This window comes from Cannabis sativa, chromosome 8 (genome assembly GCF_029168945.1).
Source record: "Cannabis sativa cultivar Pink pepper isolate KNU-18-1 chromosome 8, ASM2916894v1, whole genome shotgun sequence".
Lineage (NCBI taxonomy): Eukaryota > Viridiplantae > Streptophyta > Magnoliopsida > Rosales > Cannabaceae > Cannabis > Cannabis sativa.
Window position 1 is genome coordinate 22,140,468 of NC_083608.1, and position 14,797 is coordinate 22,155,264.

At 31.6% G+C, this 14,797-nt stretch overlaps 2 protein-coding genes across 14 annotated transcripts; both read left to right on the plus strand.

The window, feature by feature from the left end:
* The first annotated feature begins 2,804 nt into the window (after nt 1-2,804).
* LOC115699085 (protein EMSY-LIKE 1) lies at nt 2,805-8,331 on the plus strand. 13 transcript variants are annotated; one of them, XM_030626306.2, is made up of 11 exons: nt 3,252-3,488; nt 4,259-4,285; nt 4,797-4,999; nt 5,104-5,213; nt 5,322-5,442; nt 5,564-5,791; nt 6,008-6,076; nt 6,631-6,876; nt 6,958-7,026; nt 7,107-7,170; nt 7,866-8,331. In XM_030626306.2, the coding sequence occupies exons 1-11, from the start codon at nt 3,455-3,457 to the stop codon at nt 7,910-7,912; spliced, it is 1,218 nt and encodes a 405-aa protein (XP_030482166.1). In that variant the 5' UTR covers nt 3,252-3,454; the 3' UTR covers nt 7,913-8,331. The 13 variants fall into 13 exon arrangements, with proteins under 13 accessions (XP_030482168.1, XP_060958569.1, XP_030482166.1 ...); XM_061102585.1 differs by having other exon boundaries at nt 3,261-3,482; XM_030626309.2 differs by having other exon boundaries at nt 3,262-3,488; nt 4,259-4,405.
* Nucleotides 8,332-13,103: 4,772 nt separating this feature from the next.
* On the plus strand, nt 13,104-14,581 carry LOC115701003 (uncharacterized). The gene has a single exon (XM_030628686.2). It carries the CDS (start codon nt 13,466-13,468, stop codon nt 14,477-14,479), a length of 1,014 nt encoding a protein of 337 aa, XP_030484546.2. The 5' UTR covers nt 13,104-13,465; the 3' UTR covers nt 14,480-14,581.
* Nucleotides 14,582-14,797: the final 216 nt, after the last annotated feature.

The following is a 14,797-nucleotide window of genomic DNA, read 5'->3' on the forward strand; positions in this document are numbered from 1 at the left end:
AAAGACAAAAATATCATTGGGGCAAAAAGACCATTTTGCCCCTCCACACTAAAATCACATAAATCATACTAAAGGGGTATTTTTGGGACATTCTAAATTCCCGGCCATTCCCGACATTCCCAATGTCTAAAACCCGTCCCCAAAATACTAACATACTAAGTTGTGATTTCTACTGAGCCAAACGCCGCGTTCCAAAATACCGGACACCGGAAATGCGAAATATAAAAGCTACTGATAACATACTCATGCATATCTGAATTCCATAAATAAATTATTTAAATGGCTATAAATAATTTCATGATTAAACATAAACAACTGCTAATTTCCAAATTAACTAAGCGGGCTTTACAAAAAATGTAAACAGTTTTGTCATAGCACTTTTAGATCGGATTATAATTAAACTTTATTTTGACAAAAAAATCAATTCAGGGTCCTATTTGTACTATTTTAGAAAATACAGGGTCCATTTTGTCATTTAACAAAACACAGGGTCTAATTGGTAACTTCTGTAAAACAGAGGGTCCAAAATGATATTTACCCTTTTTTTTTAAAATTTTTTCTCCCCTTATTTTAGTGTAGGATTTGTTTGCAATTTCAGTTTAGAAGCCTTGTTTTTAAGGCCAAATGACATCATTTTTACTTTACAAAAGTTTCTTTTGTGTTCGTAAATAATAAAATTTTGAATTTTTTTAGTAAATTATTATTTTTTACTTGGTGTACAGAATCACACATGATTCATAAAGCAACAAACTACAATTGGCGGTAGAACCTCTTCGAATTAGGATAACTCATCGTCTCACCGAAGGGCATGTTTTGCCAAACCATAAGCTACAAAATTCTAATCGCGAACCACATGGGACAAAATTACCCCCGAAAATTTAAACAATAAAGCTATAGCATCTTCAAACATAATCTCATCGCATTGAAAAAATACCTTCCTATTATTAAAGATGTCGCTAGAGCACAATATTGAAGAAACATCGCAACACCAACCAAAAAACATAGTTATATTAGAATGACAATCTTCAAAATAAAAATTAAAGTACAAACTTAAAAATTAACACACAACCCAAATTACTAGCTCAACATTACTAAAAAACTAACATAATTTCTAAGTAAAACTAGCCAACGGTATTACCCTTTGGCCAGTAACAATATACTAGCACCCTAATTTAAAATTGTTGAAAATCAATATAAAACAGATTATATTTAAAATTAAACTTATCGGTAAATTCTCTGTAAGTGTAGGCTCCTCACAAAACAATCTAAAAAATAACAAAAAAAATAAAACTCTATTACCACACAATATAATAAAAAAGGTAATGTGAAAGAGCAATGGTTAAACCAATCCATCTTAAATATAAGAACTTAAAAAGACTGAAATACTTATCTGTTAAAAACCCTAAACCCTAAATACTTATCTGTTAAAAGTGAAAAAGTCGTTGAAGTAGAAATCATGAGCATAAAATGGATCACTTCTCATGCTCATTGACCATAACACAAAACTACCTTAAATAAATAGGGACAAGCCATAATAAATAGAATAAAAGCCATAAAAGGCACATAAACCGAAAAAGGCATCAAAACCATAAAAAAATGGTGCAAAAACCTATATGGTCTCATATATATTTTTTTTTGACAAAGTGATTAGAATCACTCATGAATTTACGACGCAAACGTTCGCCACTGGCGCTGGAACCTCCTTGAACCAGGATAGCTCATCGTCTAACCGCAGAGCATGCTTTGCCAAACCATGGGTCGCTAAATTCTCAGAGCGAGCTACATGGGATAAAACTATTCCCGAAAATTTAGACAATAAAGCTATAACATCTTCAAACAACGCTCCTAACTCATTGAAATACACTTGAAAAATAGCAGAAAACTAGAATAAAACTTTTATTAGAAAATTATCAAATTGATCAAAATCTACCAAATAACAAGAACTAAGCAACCAAAACCCCACTAAAAATTACTAGAACTAGCCAAAGGGAGTACCCTTTGGCTAGTAGTAACTTAATTGTAGCACTCTATTTCATAACCTTTATAAAGTCACTATCCTTTACTAAGACCATATCATCTAAAATAAATTTTAGTAAACGATCCAATCCAATCCACATATTTTTATTTTTAAAAAAAAAATTATATATATAAATAGTACTTTAATGTAAAGAAAATAATAATTTAAAAGTCTAATGCATATAATACAATTATATTTCAAAACTCAATAAATCAAATGTATATTCTATTTTTTTTTGTACATACATTTTTTTTCTTCTTTTGAATTTGTTATTTGTTATTTTATTTATTTTAATGTATTGTTGGAGACATAAAATAATTATAATTTGTTTTATTTTGTTGCTAGTTATTTGAAAAAATATATTTTTTTTCATAAATATTAAATAATTTAATATTAAAAAGTAACCAATCCAAAATAACCGATCCAATCCGCACTTTTACGTATTGGATTGGATTGGATTTGAGCTATTGTGGGAATTGGATTAGATCCAAAAAATGAAATTCACACTTAATGCGGATCGGATGCACTATGAGCAAAATAGTGCGGATTGGATTAAATGAACACTCCTAACTTTAACAATTCGGTACCTACAGAGTTTTAAAAATATAACTTAAGTATTATTACCACAAAAAATTAAACTTAAGTATTTATTTATAATCAGGTGTTAAACTTAAATATTTATGTCACAAATTACTTTTATTATTATGAAAACTACGCAACATCTGAGTTATATTCCCTAGTTTTACAATAAGTTGGTTAAACATGGTTCCAATCATATTCCCACTTAAACATTGTTTATTATCACTAATCTTTTCAATTACATCATTCATGCCTATAGAGTAGCATCAAGAGAGTAATGAGAGTGTTACTATAAGCTTAGCCTAACTACTTGAACCTAGCTTAAGTAGCCATAAGAGAGTGTGTGTTGAAGGTCTTAGATTCGAATTTCAAGTTATACCTGGTTGTAACATATAAACGCTTAAATTAAAAAAAAAAAAAAAAGAAAGCTTAGCCCTTGGATAAGGCATTCTTAATTCTTGGACTAATCAAATGGATGAGAATAACTCAAATAGATAGATGAAGTAAAAACAAACAGGCACTTTAGAAAGACCATATAGTATTTATATTTTATATTATTTTGATTGATATAGATTTCCTTTCTTTAATTTTATTTTGAGGTTACAACTAGCTGTCGTTATTTATAAGATAGAAAAGAAATTTATATATATATATAGAAGCTGGGTTAGTTGTCGTTATAGATACGGTGCCAGAATTGAAAAAAAAAGAAGAAAAAATTAGAGAGGTTTGTGTGGTGGAGTACACCTCTTTTCTCTTTCTTAATAAAGTTAATTAACGACTCTCGTTCCTCCGCATCAGAGCCGTGGATTCGCAATTCGACTTGTTGTCGTTTAAGCTTTATTGTCGTTTGAATTGCAAATGAACTATCATAACTCCGACAGCAGTGGTACTGGTCAGTTTCAATGCTTAACTTATTCTCTTTTCTTTCCTCTTCCATTACAATTACAGGCAAGTGAAGCAATTGGGGTCTTCCTCGTTTACGGGTTAATTTTATTATTTTGTTATTTTTTGGGCTTGATTTCGGTCCTTGGGTTATTTATGTTAAATGTAGTAGAGTGTTATCTTGGTGTATCGAGTGTATTTGGGGAGAATTAGGTTTTGTTGATGATTTTAATTTAGCCCTTTGGTTTTCTGTGAATGGATTAGGGTTTCGGGGGGTAATTCGAATTTAGGGTTTTGCTTAAATATTTGGGGTTCTTCGTGGGTTTTTATTGATGTCCGGTTTCTTAGCAAAAAGAAAGTTGATTGCTTTTCGCTTTTGCTTAGATATTTTGCAAAAGAATGGAAACGAGGTTAAGAAATTTTACATTTTTTAACTTTCTGTAGGCCAAAACGTGCATTCCCTTTACTTTTATTCAACATAACTGCGAGTGGTTTAGGAACTCTGATATGAAAACTATTGATTCGAATTTAAGACCAATTTCGTGAAATAGAAAGAGGAGGCAGGTATTGCACAACTTAGTTCATGTTATCTGTACATTTAGATTATCATAATTCAGTGATGCGGGTCAACCTGCTTTAATGGTCATGTAGCCAAATTTAATCAGGATATAGTATTTTTCTTTTAATATTCGAATTGAAATGTTTATAAATGTTATTAGAGATTATCTGCAGCTGAAATGTTTTGCAGGACCATAATATGCTTGGGAAATTTTTTTGTAGGCTATGTTTGGTGGGAAGGAAGGAGAGGTACATAACTTAGGGAAGGAGAGTGGGAGAGTAAGCAGATTAATCTTCTCTGTTGTGCTTAGTATGAGAGGAAGAAGAGAATCTATCCAATTATAGAGTGATTTGGAATATCCAAATAAGGTTTTAAATCCATTACCCAATCCCGTTTCTCCTTAAATCATTCCCACAAAATAAACACCGTGCTTCACTTTTGCTCCTTAATCCCTTACCCTCCTATCAATGGCTTTCTTGCCCACCATATCAAGTTTAGTTTATTAGTGTATTACATATGAATTTATAATGTGAATATCATTTAAGTGCACATTTGTTTACCTTGGTATTGCTATTACAAGCTGTAACGTAGGCTAAAGATTTTCTTCACTTTAGTTAGATAAATACTGATTTATTGTATACATAAATGATTTACTATCCAAAAGGTAGCACAAATCTCATGTATTGGTGCTCGTGCCCTGCTATTGTTGGGACACTTGTTTCTTGTGATCAAGTATTTCTTGATATCAAATAACTGCAGGTACTGATGATGATATTCCTCCATCTCATCAAAACAGAGTTCCAAGAGGGAGTAGAGTTGCGGGGAATGAAAGGTCTGCTGTAGGTTCTATATCGTACCCTAGAATGTATGCTGACATGGAGACACAAATTCATAATCTTGAGCAGGAAGCCTATTGTGCAGTCCTACGTGCTTTTGTAGCTCAGTCTGACGCACTTACTTGGGTATTATTTTGTTTTTCTTTCAACATTCATGTATATTGGCTATCTTTGTGCCTTGTTATTTTCTGAGTCAGCTTTAAATTCTTGATTGCATGACTGTTCTTCAGGAGAAAGAAGGTTTGATAACAGAACTTAGGAAAGAGTTGAGAGTATCAGATGATGAACACAGAGAACTACTTACGAGGGTTAATGCAGATGACATTGTTAGTAAGATAAGGTAGGTAGTGCCTCTCTTGATACGATTGCATTAGTAGGAGGTGATGTTTAATTTGCAGAATTTATTGTCTATGTTGTTTTATTTACCTTGTTTGGTCTGTGACATTAGGGAATGGAGAAAATCAGGAGGAAATCAATCAGTGAGACTCAACCAATCACAGTCTGTTTATGATGTTTTACCTAGCCCTACTGTTTTGACATCTCGCAAGAAACAGAGAATATCTCAAACGGTAAACATCCATAGTGAAATTCAGGAGTCACAAAAAAATTGAATCAGTTCATTTATAAACACAAATGTAGTCTTAAGAAAGATTGTTGACTGATATTGATGCTGTCTCTTTCCTTGAGCAGGGTCACCAATTCCCTGGTCTATCCTCAATGAAATCCATCCACACCCCTTCTACGGGACTTGTTTCGAATAGGTCATTTCTGAGTCGCAGTTCTTCTGGTGTCCGTGCCACAAATGAGCCTGCTGAAGCTGCAAATTTTGATTCATTGATTGGGAGGAGAGTATGGACTAGGTGGCCTGAAGACAATAGCTTTTATGAGGCTGTCATAACTGATTATAATGATGTGGAGGTTTTTTTATGTGTTTCTGTTTCAATATGTTCTTTTAAAACACCATAAATTGTAAAACAAGCTTAATAGTTGCTTAATGTTTCCTTAGCTTTAACGTGGCACCCACTTCTTAGATTGGCTTTTTTATCTTGTATATTTATGTATCTTTGAGATTTAATAGAAAAGGCTCTATTGCCTTGAGATTTAAACCATGTTTGATTTTTTTATTATTTACAGGGCCGGCATGCTTTGGTCTATGATATAAATACAGCAAATGAGACTTGGGAGTGGGTTGACCTTAAGGAGGTAACAATTGTGTTTTAAAATCTTGGTTCCTGAACAATGTTTCAAGATACAAGTATGATGATTTGGCTTCAAACTTGGGTTTTTTATATTATAGACGATTTGTTCCAAAACATAATAGAACTAACCAATTTAGGTTAATGATCTGGCTTCTGATACGTCCATATTAAAGATGATTGGGGGTGTGCGGTTCTGTAAATGCTATGAAATAATTTTGTAGTTAGTCTGTGAATATTGCAATGAAAGTGTTGGTTTGACTTGGCAATTTTGTGGTTACAACTTAAAAGAATTCTTGACAAGGTTGTTATATAGTAAACCAATATAAAACTTGTTTTACTCTGTTGAATAATATGAAAGATAATTCATTTTTTCACCATGTTTAAAAATAAATACAAATTTGCTGAGCATATTACTTTTTTTTTTTAAAATTGAGGGTCTTCTGTGGGCTATGCAAATCAAAACCCAAGCTAGTCTTGTAAAATTTTATGCTGTCCTTCGCAGGGCAGTTCCTACCTATTTATTTATCAGGCAAGATTATTGATTAGTATTAAATGCAGATCCCTCCAGAGGATATTCAGTGGGATGGTGCTGATTTGGTTATATCGCATGGAGGAAACCACGGTGGCCATGGTCGTGGCCACAAGAAACCCTCGAATCGTGGTGGTGCCATTCCAGGTTCTGGAAGAGGGAGAGGACCAAGTAAGGTGCAGCCAAAGAAAGATTTTCCCCCAACACAAAATGGGATTGCAAAAAAAGTATCAGATGATATTGAATTACTTAACACGGATGCATTGGTCAAGGAGGTATGTATGATAAATGTATTTCAGCCAAATTTGTTGGTATGTTGTTTTCTGTTTACTTAGTTACACTCATTTATTTTTCAGGTGGAGACTGTTTTCAGTGCAAATCACCCTGATCCTTTTGAGCTTGAAAAAGCGAAGAAAATGCTGAAAGTAAGACAAAATCTGAAACATACCTGTTAACTTTCTCCCTAGAGATTTACAGATTTGTATGTTATCTTTCTCTATTGCAGGAACACGAACAAGCATTGATTGATGCCATTGCAAAGCTTGCATATTCATCTGATGGTGAAAGTGGTAATATATGTGTAGATTAATTTTCCTTTTATTGTTAACTGCATTTATTTTTTCTTCATTGGAACATTAAGGTGACGTTTAGTTGGGTGAAATGAAAACTTAAGAATGAGAATAAGAATAGAATGGAATAAAATTTAAAATGCATTAAAAAATTGATAAAAAAATTCTCATGTTATATTAGAATGGTCTTTCTTTCCATTTCAAAATGAAATAGTCATTCTACTAAAATGGCGGAAAGGCCAAAATGGAATGTATCTCAATATTTTAAAATGCAATCAAATAAAAGAATGGAATGAAAATTATTTCCTTTCCATTCCATTTTATTACCCAACCAAAGCATGTGGAAAAAAACTTGTTATTTTAGCGTTGGAGGTTATAAACATTTTCCTATTAGTGACGTCCTGGATTGCAGTCAAGTAAATTTTTGTGAGCTGAACATGATGTTCAGGACTATACGAAATAATTCATTAAAGAAACTGAGGAAATATTTTTTTAGCACTCGATTGAGATTTGCCAGTTGAAAAGGATTTAAGCTCTAATATAATACCTTTTTTTCCCTCCTTTTTCATTAATCGTTTTCCTTTGAGCGTCATCCTAACTTATATTATATCTTAATTTTCATAAAAAAGATTATAATACAGCAAAAATTGCTTCAGTATTAGACAATAACAATTGTTTTTTATTGCTTTACACAGATGGAGGGCATCCATTTCTATATGGTCAATCAGTTAACAGAGAATGATTAGAGGAAATTCAAGTGTTGAAAAGTGAAAACAATAGTGTGAACCCGAGACTGAAATCTGGGAAAGGGAGAGTAGCATTGAAGTTGTTTTTGGAAAATTAGCAGGGAATAGATAAGAAATTGTTTATAAGCAGCATTTGACTGGAAGTAGTGATGAATTAATGATGTTGCTAAGGTTATGTCTATTTTGTTCCTTTTAGCTTTGTAGATATCATCTCTGGTGTAATTTGGTGAAATCCCAAATTTTCAATTGAGGGCTAAAGATTTAGAAGATTCAGTAGGGACTTCCTTTTTCTATCAATATGTCTATTTTAAGCATTTTCATTGGCTTATTTTGACAAAAGACTAATTAAATTGTGGATGTCACTTTACTGAACCAGAAGGAAATATGAGAAATAAAATAAGAAATAGAATTAGCAGATAAGTCAGATGACTGTTTCGTGTAGTTTACATTTCTTTTATTTGTTTTAAATATTTTTACTACGTATATTCTAGGGTTCGTATTTATGAATAAAAAAATATTTTGAAGGGTTATTGGGTGCTAAATTTTTTACACGTGATAACTAACCTCTAGTTTTGTTATGTATATGCTATTTTTGTAATTTGCAAGTTTTTTTTTTCTTTTTTTAAGGAAAAATATTAAAGATAAATTTACTGGTAGAGAAGAACTCAGAAATTGAGGGCAAGTATCTATTTATACACGTTTTTCTAAACTAGTCCAGAGGTTGTTTAGTATGGACAGTGATATTTGCAATCACAAAATAACATTACAAAAACTACTACCAACTAGTAAAAAATGAATGTCTAAAAGAATAGAATAAAAAATAACATTTGAATGTAAATTATTAACTCAATATAATCATTATTATTAATAAAGATTGTGAATTTAGAAAAAAAAAATGAGATGGTGAACCTAAATTGATGTGTAAAAGTTAAACTCATTCTAATATCAAGTAGTTCTGCCACATTAACTAGAAAATTATCCCAATACACTGCCCAGGACAACCAAACCACCCCTGCTCCGTCCTGGATCACCCCACCCAACCCAACAAATCCTTGCCCAACAACCAATGAAGCATCGGTCGTAAGAGCAAAGGAGTCGGAATGTGGTGGTCTCTATCGTGTAGGTTGTTGGCCGACCATGTTTGGAGACGAAGACCCCAGTCCCCACTGAGCGTGCTCCTTGAATTCTTTATAGCAAAGTCGTGCTCTTTGAATTCAGACAGGTGGTTTTGTGCTAGCTCTGGAACAACTTCTACTCGCGATTGCATATCACCAAAAAACACTGAGTTCCTATCATACCAATGTTAGGGTTTATGCCCTGAAAAGCCTGCAATATTTCTGTTTATGAATATGTTTATCGAGATTTTTGAAAAAAAAAATTATTTAATATAAGAACTAAGAAAATATAATCGGTAGAAACAAACCAAAAGAGAACACTCAGAGTTTTTACATGGTTGAGACGTTAAAGAGCCTTAGCCCACGAGTCAGTTTTATTATCTGTTGGGCTAGAAAAGCCGAAAGGATTACAATGAGTATATTTTCTCTATTCTCTTCTCAAGCTTGTGAGTTAAGATTTCTAACCCTTTGCATGAAGGATTTGTTGTGTATTTATAAAGTAATAGAGGTTATATTAAGTTACCATTTTCTCTCTAATGAGGTGTTTACAAATAATACAGTACATTGGACTTATTCTAAAAAGCCCAGCCCATGGATAGTAATAACTTATCAGAATTATGAGGATAAGATAAGAAATTTTGTGGTCCTTATGAATTGTTTTTATGGTATCTCTAGTGATTACTTAATCTTAAGCAAGTATTTTACATTAATATTAATACTAGAATGCTATGTTGATGAGTTAGTCTAGAAGGAACTTCACGTTTCAAGACAAAGATAAAATGTCACAACTAGATGTCCCTAAGTATCAATAGTAAGAGATTAAATGCACATTTATGTATGCATTAAACTAGACTCCTACTGTTGAGTGGGAGCTATCTAAGATGTAATCAAACAAGGAATATTGGGAGGCAATCAAGAAAGAATCTCTAAAAGTGACTTATATGTTAGATGATAGGGGTGTATATTAGAATCCTTATATCTACACTAAGTCAGAACATATTATTAGAGAAGGTAGTAACTCTGGGGGTGGAGGAATTATTATAGAAGGATGTAAAAACTCATCTATAATAATTTAAGCTCCACCAGTGAAGCTAAATAACTTAGTTGTTTTTAAATGGCGTTATAAAGTTATTAAAACTGAAGAAAGTTCTTGACTGGTTTTATCTCTATTCCATTTTGGATAGAATTAGAGTTTTTTCTTCTTTATATACAGATACTCTTAATAAGCAGTAAAGAATTCAGTATCCCTAGAGGAGTAATACATGCAGAAAAGTGATGTTGCATAACGTTTTATGAACACGAAGAAAGTAATGGTGGAGAAAGTTGTTGCATACCACAGCCTTACAGTTCCTGTTATTTAGGTTTAGTCAAACACACTATACTTGATATGGATATCAAGACAATGGATTGATTGAAATGCACTTCTAGTTTTATGTTAGTGCAAGTGGGAGTTTGTTGGGATTTTATGCCCTAAATAAAACCCATTTCAATATAATCTTATTTGTTATCAATAGAAGATTAGAAGTCATTTAAGTTAACATGTTATTTTCATGATTATGGTTTAATATACAATTTCTGATAAATCCAGAACATATTGTTATTCACAATTATAGTGATGTCATCACAATGGAGGGTAATTGTGATTATATTTCAAAGCTTAAGTCTCATGATTTATCAGTGCACTGATTTACATCGACGTGATAATCAATAATAAAGTTCACTTACACCTTGGATAAGTGTTATGTCCTTTTCAAGATATTAGTAAAGTATGCTAGTATCAGATGTATGGAGTATACATTGAATTGGACCGATATTGAACTTGGTAAATATATCATAAACTTACTGTTACATCTTTCTAAGTCAATATAACTTAGTTGATCTTAGATCAAAAGATCTTAATCCTGAGATGGTTAGGTTTGATCTTAACTATGTTATTTGTGTTCTTTGAGTTTTTCGTTAAAGCTGACTAATTGGATCAGCCCAATACTTACATCTTAGGAACATGGTAGTACAATTGAGTGGGAGCGCTAATCATAGATACAAAATCTATAACTTCTATCTTGACATAGAAGTAAAATGATGATTTCCTTCGAGCTTAGCTTAATAGAGATAAATAGAAGAGCTCTTATTTCAGTAATTATATTAGTTTACTGAAATATCATTTATAGAAAGCTAAGTGTTTTAAGGATAAAATACATTGAAGGGTAGAACGGTAAATTTGTCCCTACTCGATGTAAATTATCTATAGAGAATCTTTGATTATTTGGATTATAACAATGGATAATTAATAGCGTATCTATATCTTGGAACATATAGAGCGTTCTAAATAATTAAGAGTGCAATTTTGAATCTATAGTGGAGTTAGGAGGAATTAATAAGTTAAATAATTTATAAGTTTAATCATGCTCTTCCTATATGTTTAAAATTTATAAAAGTAATATTAATATTTATTTTCTTCACTATCATTATCACCACCATCTCTATCTCTTTGTTTTTATTTTATCTAATATTATATATGATTAGTCATGCTCTTTCTATATGCTTCTAATTAGTAAAAAAAATATTGAAGTCTAGTTTTATGTTTAATCTTTTATTGTATTATTGCTTGATGTATATTGTCATTTTTATGTTCTACATAAAATTAATTTTTTTATTATTATTTTAAAAAATTTGTATACTCAAAAATATAATAGGCTTGAATGTTACATCATTTGAAAGGCATTAAATAACTAAATGGATGATTCTTAAGTCTTTCTCTTTTACTATTAGTTATACATTTTACTTGCTTTCTTTTATCATTTATGGCGCATTTATTAAATTGTAACTGGAATCGAAATAATCAATGTGAGAAATGAATTGGTTTAAAATAGAAAATAATCAGAAATAATATTATATTATGTTGTTTACTAAACTATCCAGAAAGAAAAATAGAATTATATTATTTTGTTTACATAACTAGAAAAGGTAATCGAAATATTTTAATTTGACAAAATTGCCATTATTAGAATGTGTAATTATTTTATGTTTATAGATTTTTAAATGACATATTTGTCTTTTTTATTTTTAATTAATAAAATTTAAATTAAAATAAATTAAGTTAAGAAAGAGAAATGTATTTTCTATAAAAATATGGGAGAATCTTTCTTATTATTTTCTTCCTAATTTGTGTGGGCTCCACTATTTTCTCTTGAATCAATACTATACTATTAATTTCCATTCTCTTTAAATAAATATGCCATTATTCTCAAAACAAAAAATACTCAAACTTATTTATTAATTTTTATTAACCTTTTGTGTTTATATTTTACAAATATTTTTAGGATTAATTTCACAAATGCACAAAAAAAAAAAAAACAAAAATACGGTTTCACGAAATTTTAAACATTTTTACGATTTTTTTGATTTTATTTACATAAAATACGGTCTTTTTATGTTGAAATTTTATTCATTTGTTGTTAATTTTTTGTTATATGTATGTTATTTTTTGTTGTTTTTTTGTTGTTATTTTGATGTTATTTTGATGTTATTTTGATGTTACTTTTATGTTGTTTTCTTGTTAATTTTATGTTGTTTTCGTGTTATTTTTTAGAAAACTGTAAAAATGTAAAAAAATATTATTTAAACGTTAAAATGTAAATATTTTACAAAAAAATAATGCCTTATATAATTATTCTATATTTTTATCTATAATCGCTTCATTATGGAATCGACAGCTTAATTTATACAATTGTTGCCGCTAAAAGTCACATTGAGCCTTAGAAAATAGATTTAGATAATGTTTTGGTGCCAACGGACTCTTGTCTTTTTATAAATAGATAGATTTATAAATTCTCATCTATCGTTTTTATCCATATATAATTATTTTTATTTTATTTGATTCTCTTTTTTAGCTTTATTTGATTTTTAATCCCATGCTCATTGGCGGCAGTTTTCAAATAATTTTTTTTTAAATTAGTTTCTTAATTAATTAGGAGAGAAATAAATAATTTGGTAATATTATTAAAATGCGTTAAATTTGTTCAAAATCACACTAAATAACAAAATGATAATGGTTTTTTTTTCCTTTTGAAAGCTATATAATAAAGGTTTCAAAAAAACAAAAATAACAGCCTAGTAATAATAATAATTTACGTTTTCTCTCAAAAATAAATAAATAATAATTTACATTTAATTCAATGAAATAAATGTCAATTAGGGCAAATGTGTAACGATAAACACCTATGATCCAGACCAAATTTGGAGTAATGTCAGCTCATTATACTTAATCTTTCTTTTTGAAATTTCAGAATTTCTTTTAGAGGAAATTTTGAAATTTCAGACAGATCTGTTGTTTAGTATTATAAATTAGAAAAAGGAAAATTATTTTACACACTCAACTCGAGTCAGTTCTTCTTCCCTAAATTCGCACTATTAGGGTTTCTGCGAATCTTAGCCATGAAAGCTTCGGTCAAGTTCCGTGACGATCAGAAGCCGCTCTTAAGAGCCAAAATCCCACTCAACATATTGGGGTTTCCTTTTCAATCCGGCATTGTCGCTGGCGATTCAAAGGAGCTCACCCTTAATCTCGGCACTTTCTTTGAATCTGGACCGTCCGTCAGAATCTCTTATCGTCCAAACGACACGTGGAATCCTTTCTCCCTCGTCGTCAAGACCGGAACTGGAGCCTTTGGTTCTCCAATTTCAAGTTCGATGATGATGAGTGCAGAGTTTAATTTACTAGGTCGTGGAAACCCAAGGTTCATGCTTCATTTCAAACCGGCTTTGGGGGATTTCTCTTTAAAGAAGACTCATTCTTCAGTCTTCGACAGCTTGGTGAAGCCCCAAACTGGCGTTGTTGGGCTTAAAAGCGATGAATCTTCGTCGAAAGACGTAGGCGAGACACCTGCGATGATCGGCTCGTTTCCCGGAAAGAAAATCTCTGTACTGTCATCGGGAACTCCGTTGACTAGCTCCATCGCCGGTCTGTTGGGCGGCATGGAAGTGACAGCGAATACGTCCATGCCTGTTCGTGGACGAGCCGTCGTGAATTTTCGGTGGGGCGTTAGGGCTCCATCAGAGATTAGAAGTGGAGCCAATCTAACGGCTGGGATTTCATTTCAGAAAATTCCTTTCCTGGTGATGAACAAGATCGGGATCGAACACGTGGGGAGTCCTGATTCAACGACGGTTACTACTAAGAACAAGTCCGAGAATTCTGATGTGGCAGAAGCTTGTTTCAATGTGAAGCGACAGCTGGAGTTGATCCACGCTGAGAATGGGTTACTGAGGAAAGCCGTGGAGGAACTCCGGCAAGATATTTCCGGCGACGGGAGGGCTTATTCTTATCCGGCAGGTAATGTAGATAGGCGAAGCAATGAGAAGAAAGGTTCAGATTTTAATGGGTATCAGGGAATGTCAACAGAGGCAGTCGCGAGTGAGGAGTTAAAGAAGGCATTAAAGGGTGCTTGAAATTGAAATACTTGGTTTGAACTTCTTGTAATGGATAATGTTTCACTGTAAATTTTTGCAGAGTAATAAGAGTGGCTTAGCAGAGTGAGATCATCATCAAAATAGGGCTGAATTCGATCCAACCCAATGGTTTTCTTTCATGATAATTATAATATATTAGACCTATTTCTCTTTATATATGTTGGGTTCTTTCTTACAAAATATTTGAAGCATGCTTTTTAGGATACTAATTTGAAAATTAGGAAAACATTTGATTTGAAATACATGTTTATGTTTTATATAGGTGTGGATTCTTACATATAAAAATATTGTAAAACT

Bases quoted from the DNA above. Each gene is read 5' to 3' on its own strand.
- LOC115699085 (XM_030626306.2), top strand. From the start codon at position 3,455: ATGAACTATCATAACTCCGACAGCAGTGGTACTG. The intron at 5,000-5,103 runs GTATTATTTTGT...ACTGTTCTTCAG, and splicing joins AGTCTGACGCACTTACTTGG to GAGAAAGAAGGTTTGATAAC. The intron at 7,171-7,865 runs GTAATATATGTG...TGCTTTACACAG, and splicing joins TTCATCTGATGGTGAAAGTG to ATGGAGGGCATCCATTTCTA.
- LOC115701003 (XM_030628686.2), top strand. From the start codon at position 13,466: ATGAAAGCTTCGGTCAAGTTCCGTGACGATCAGAAGCCGCTCTTAAGA.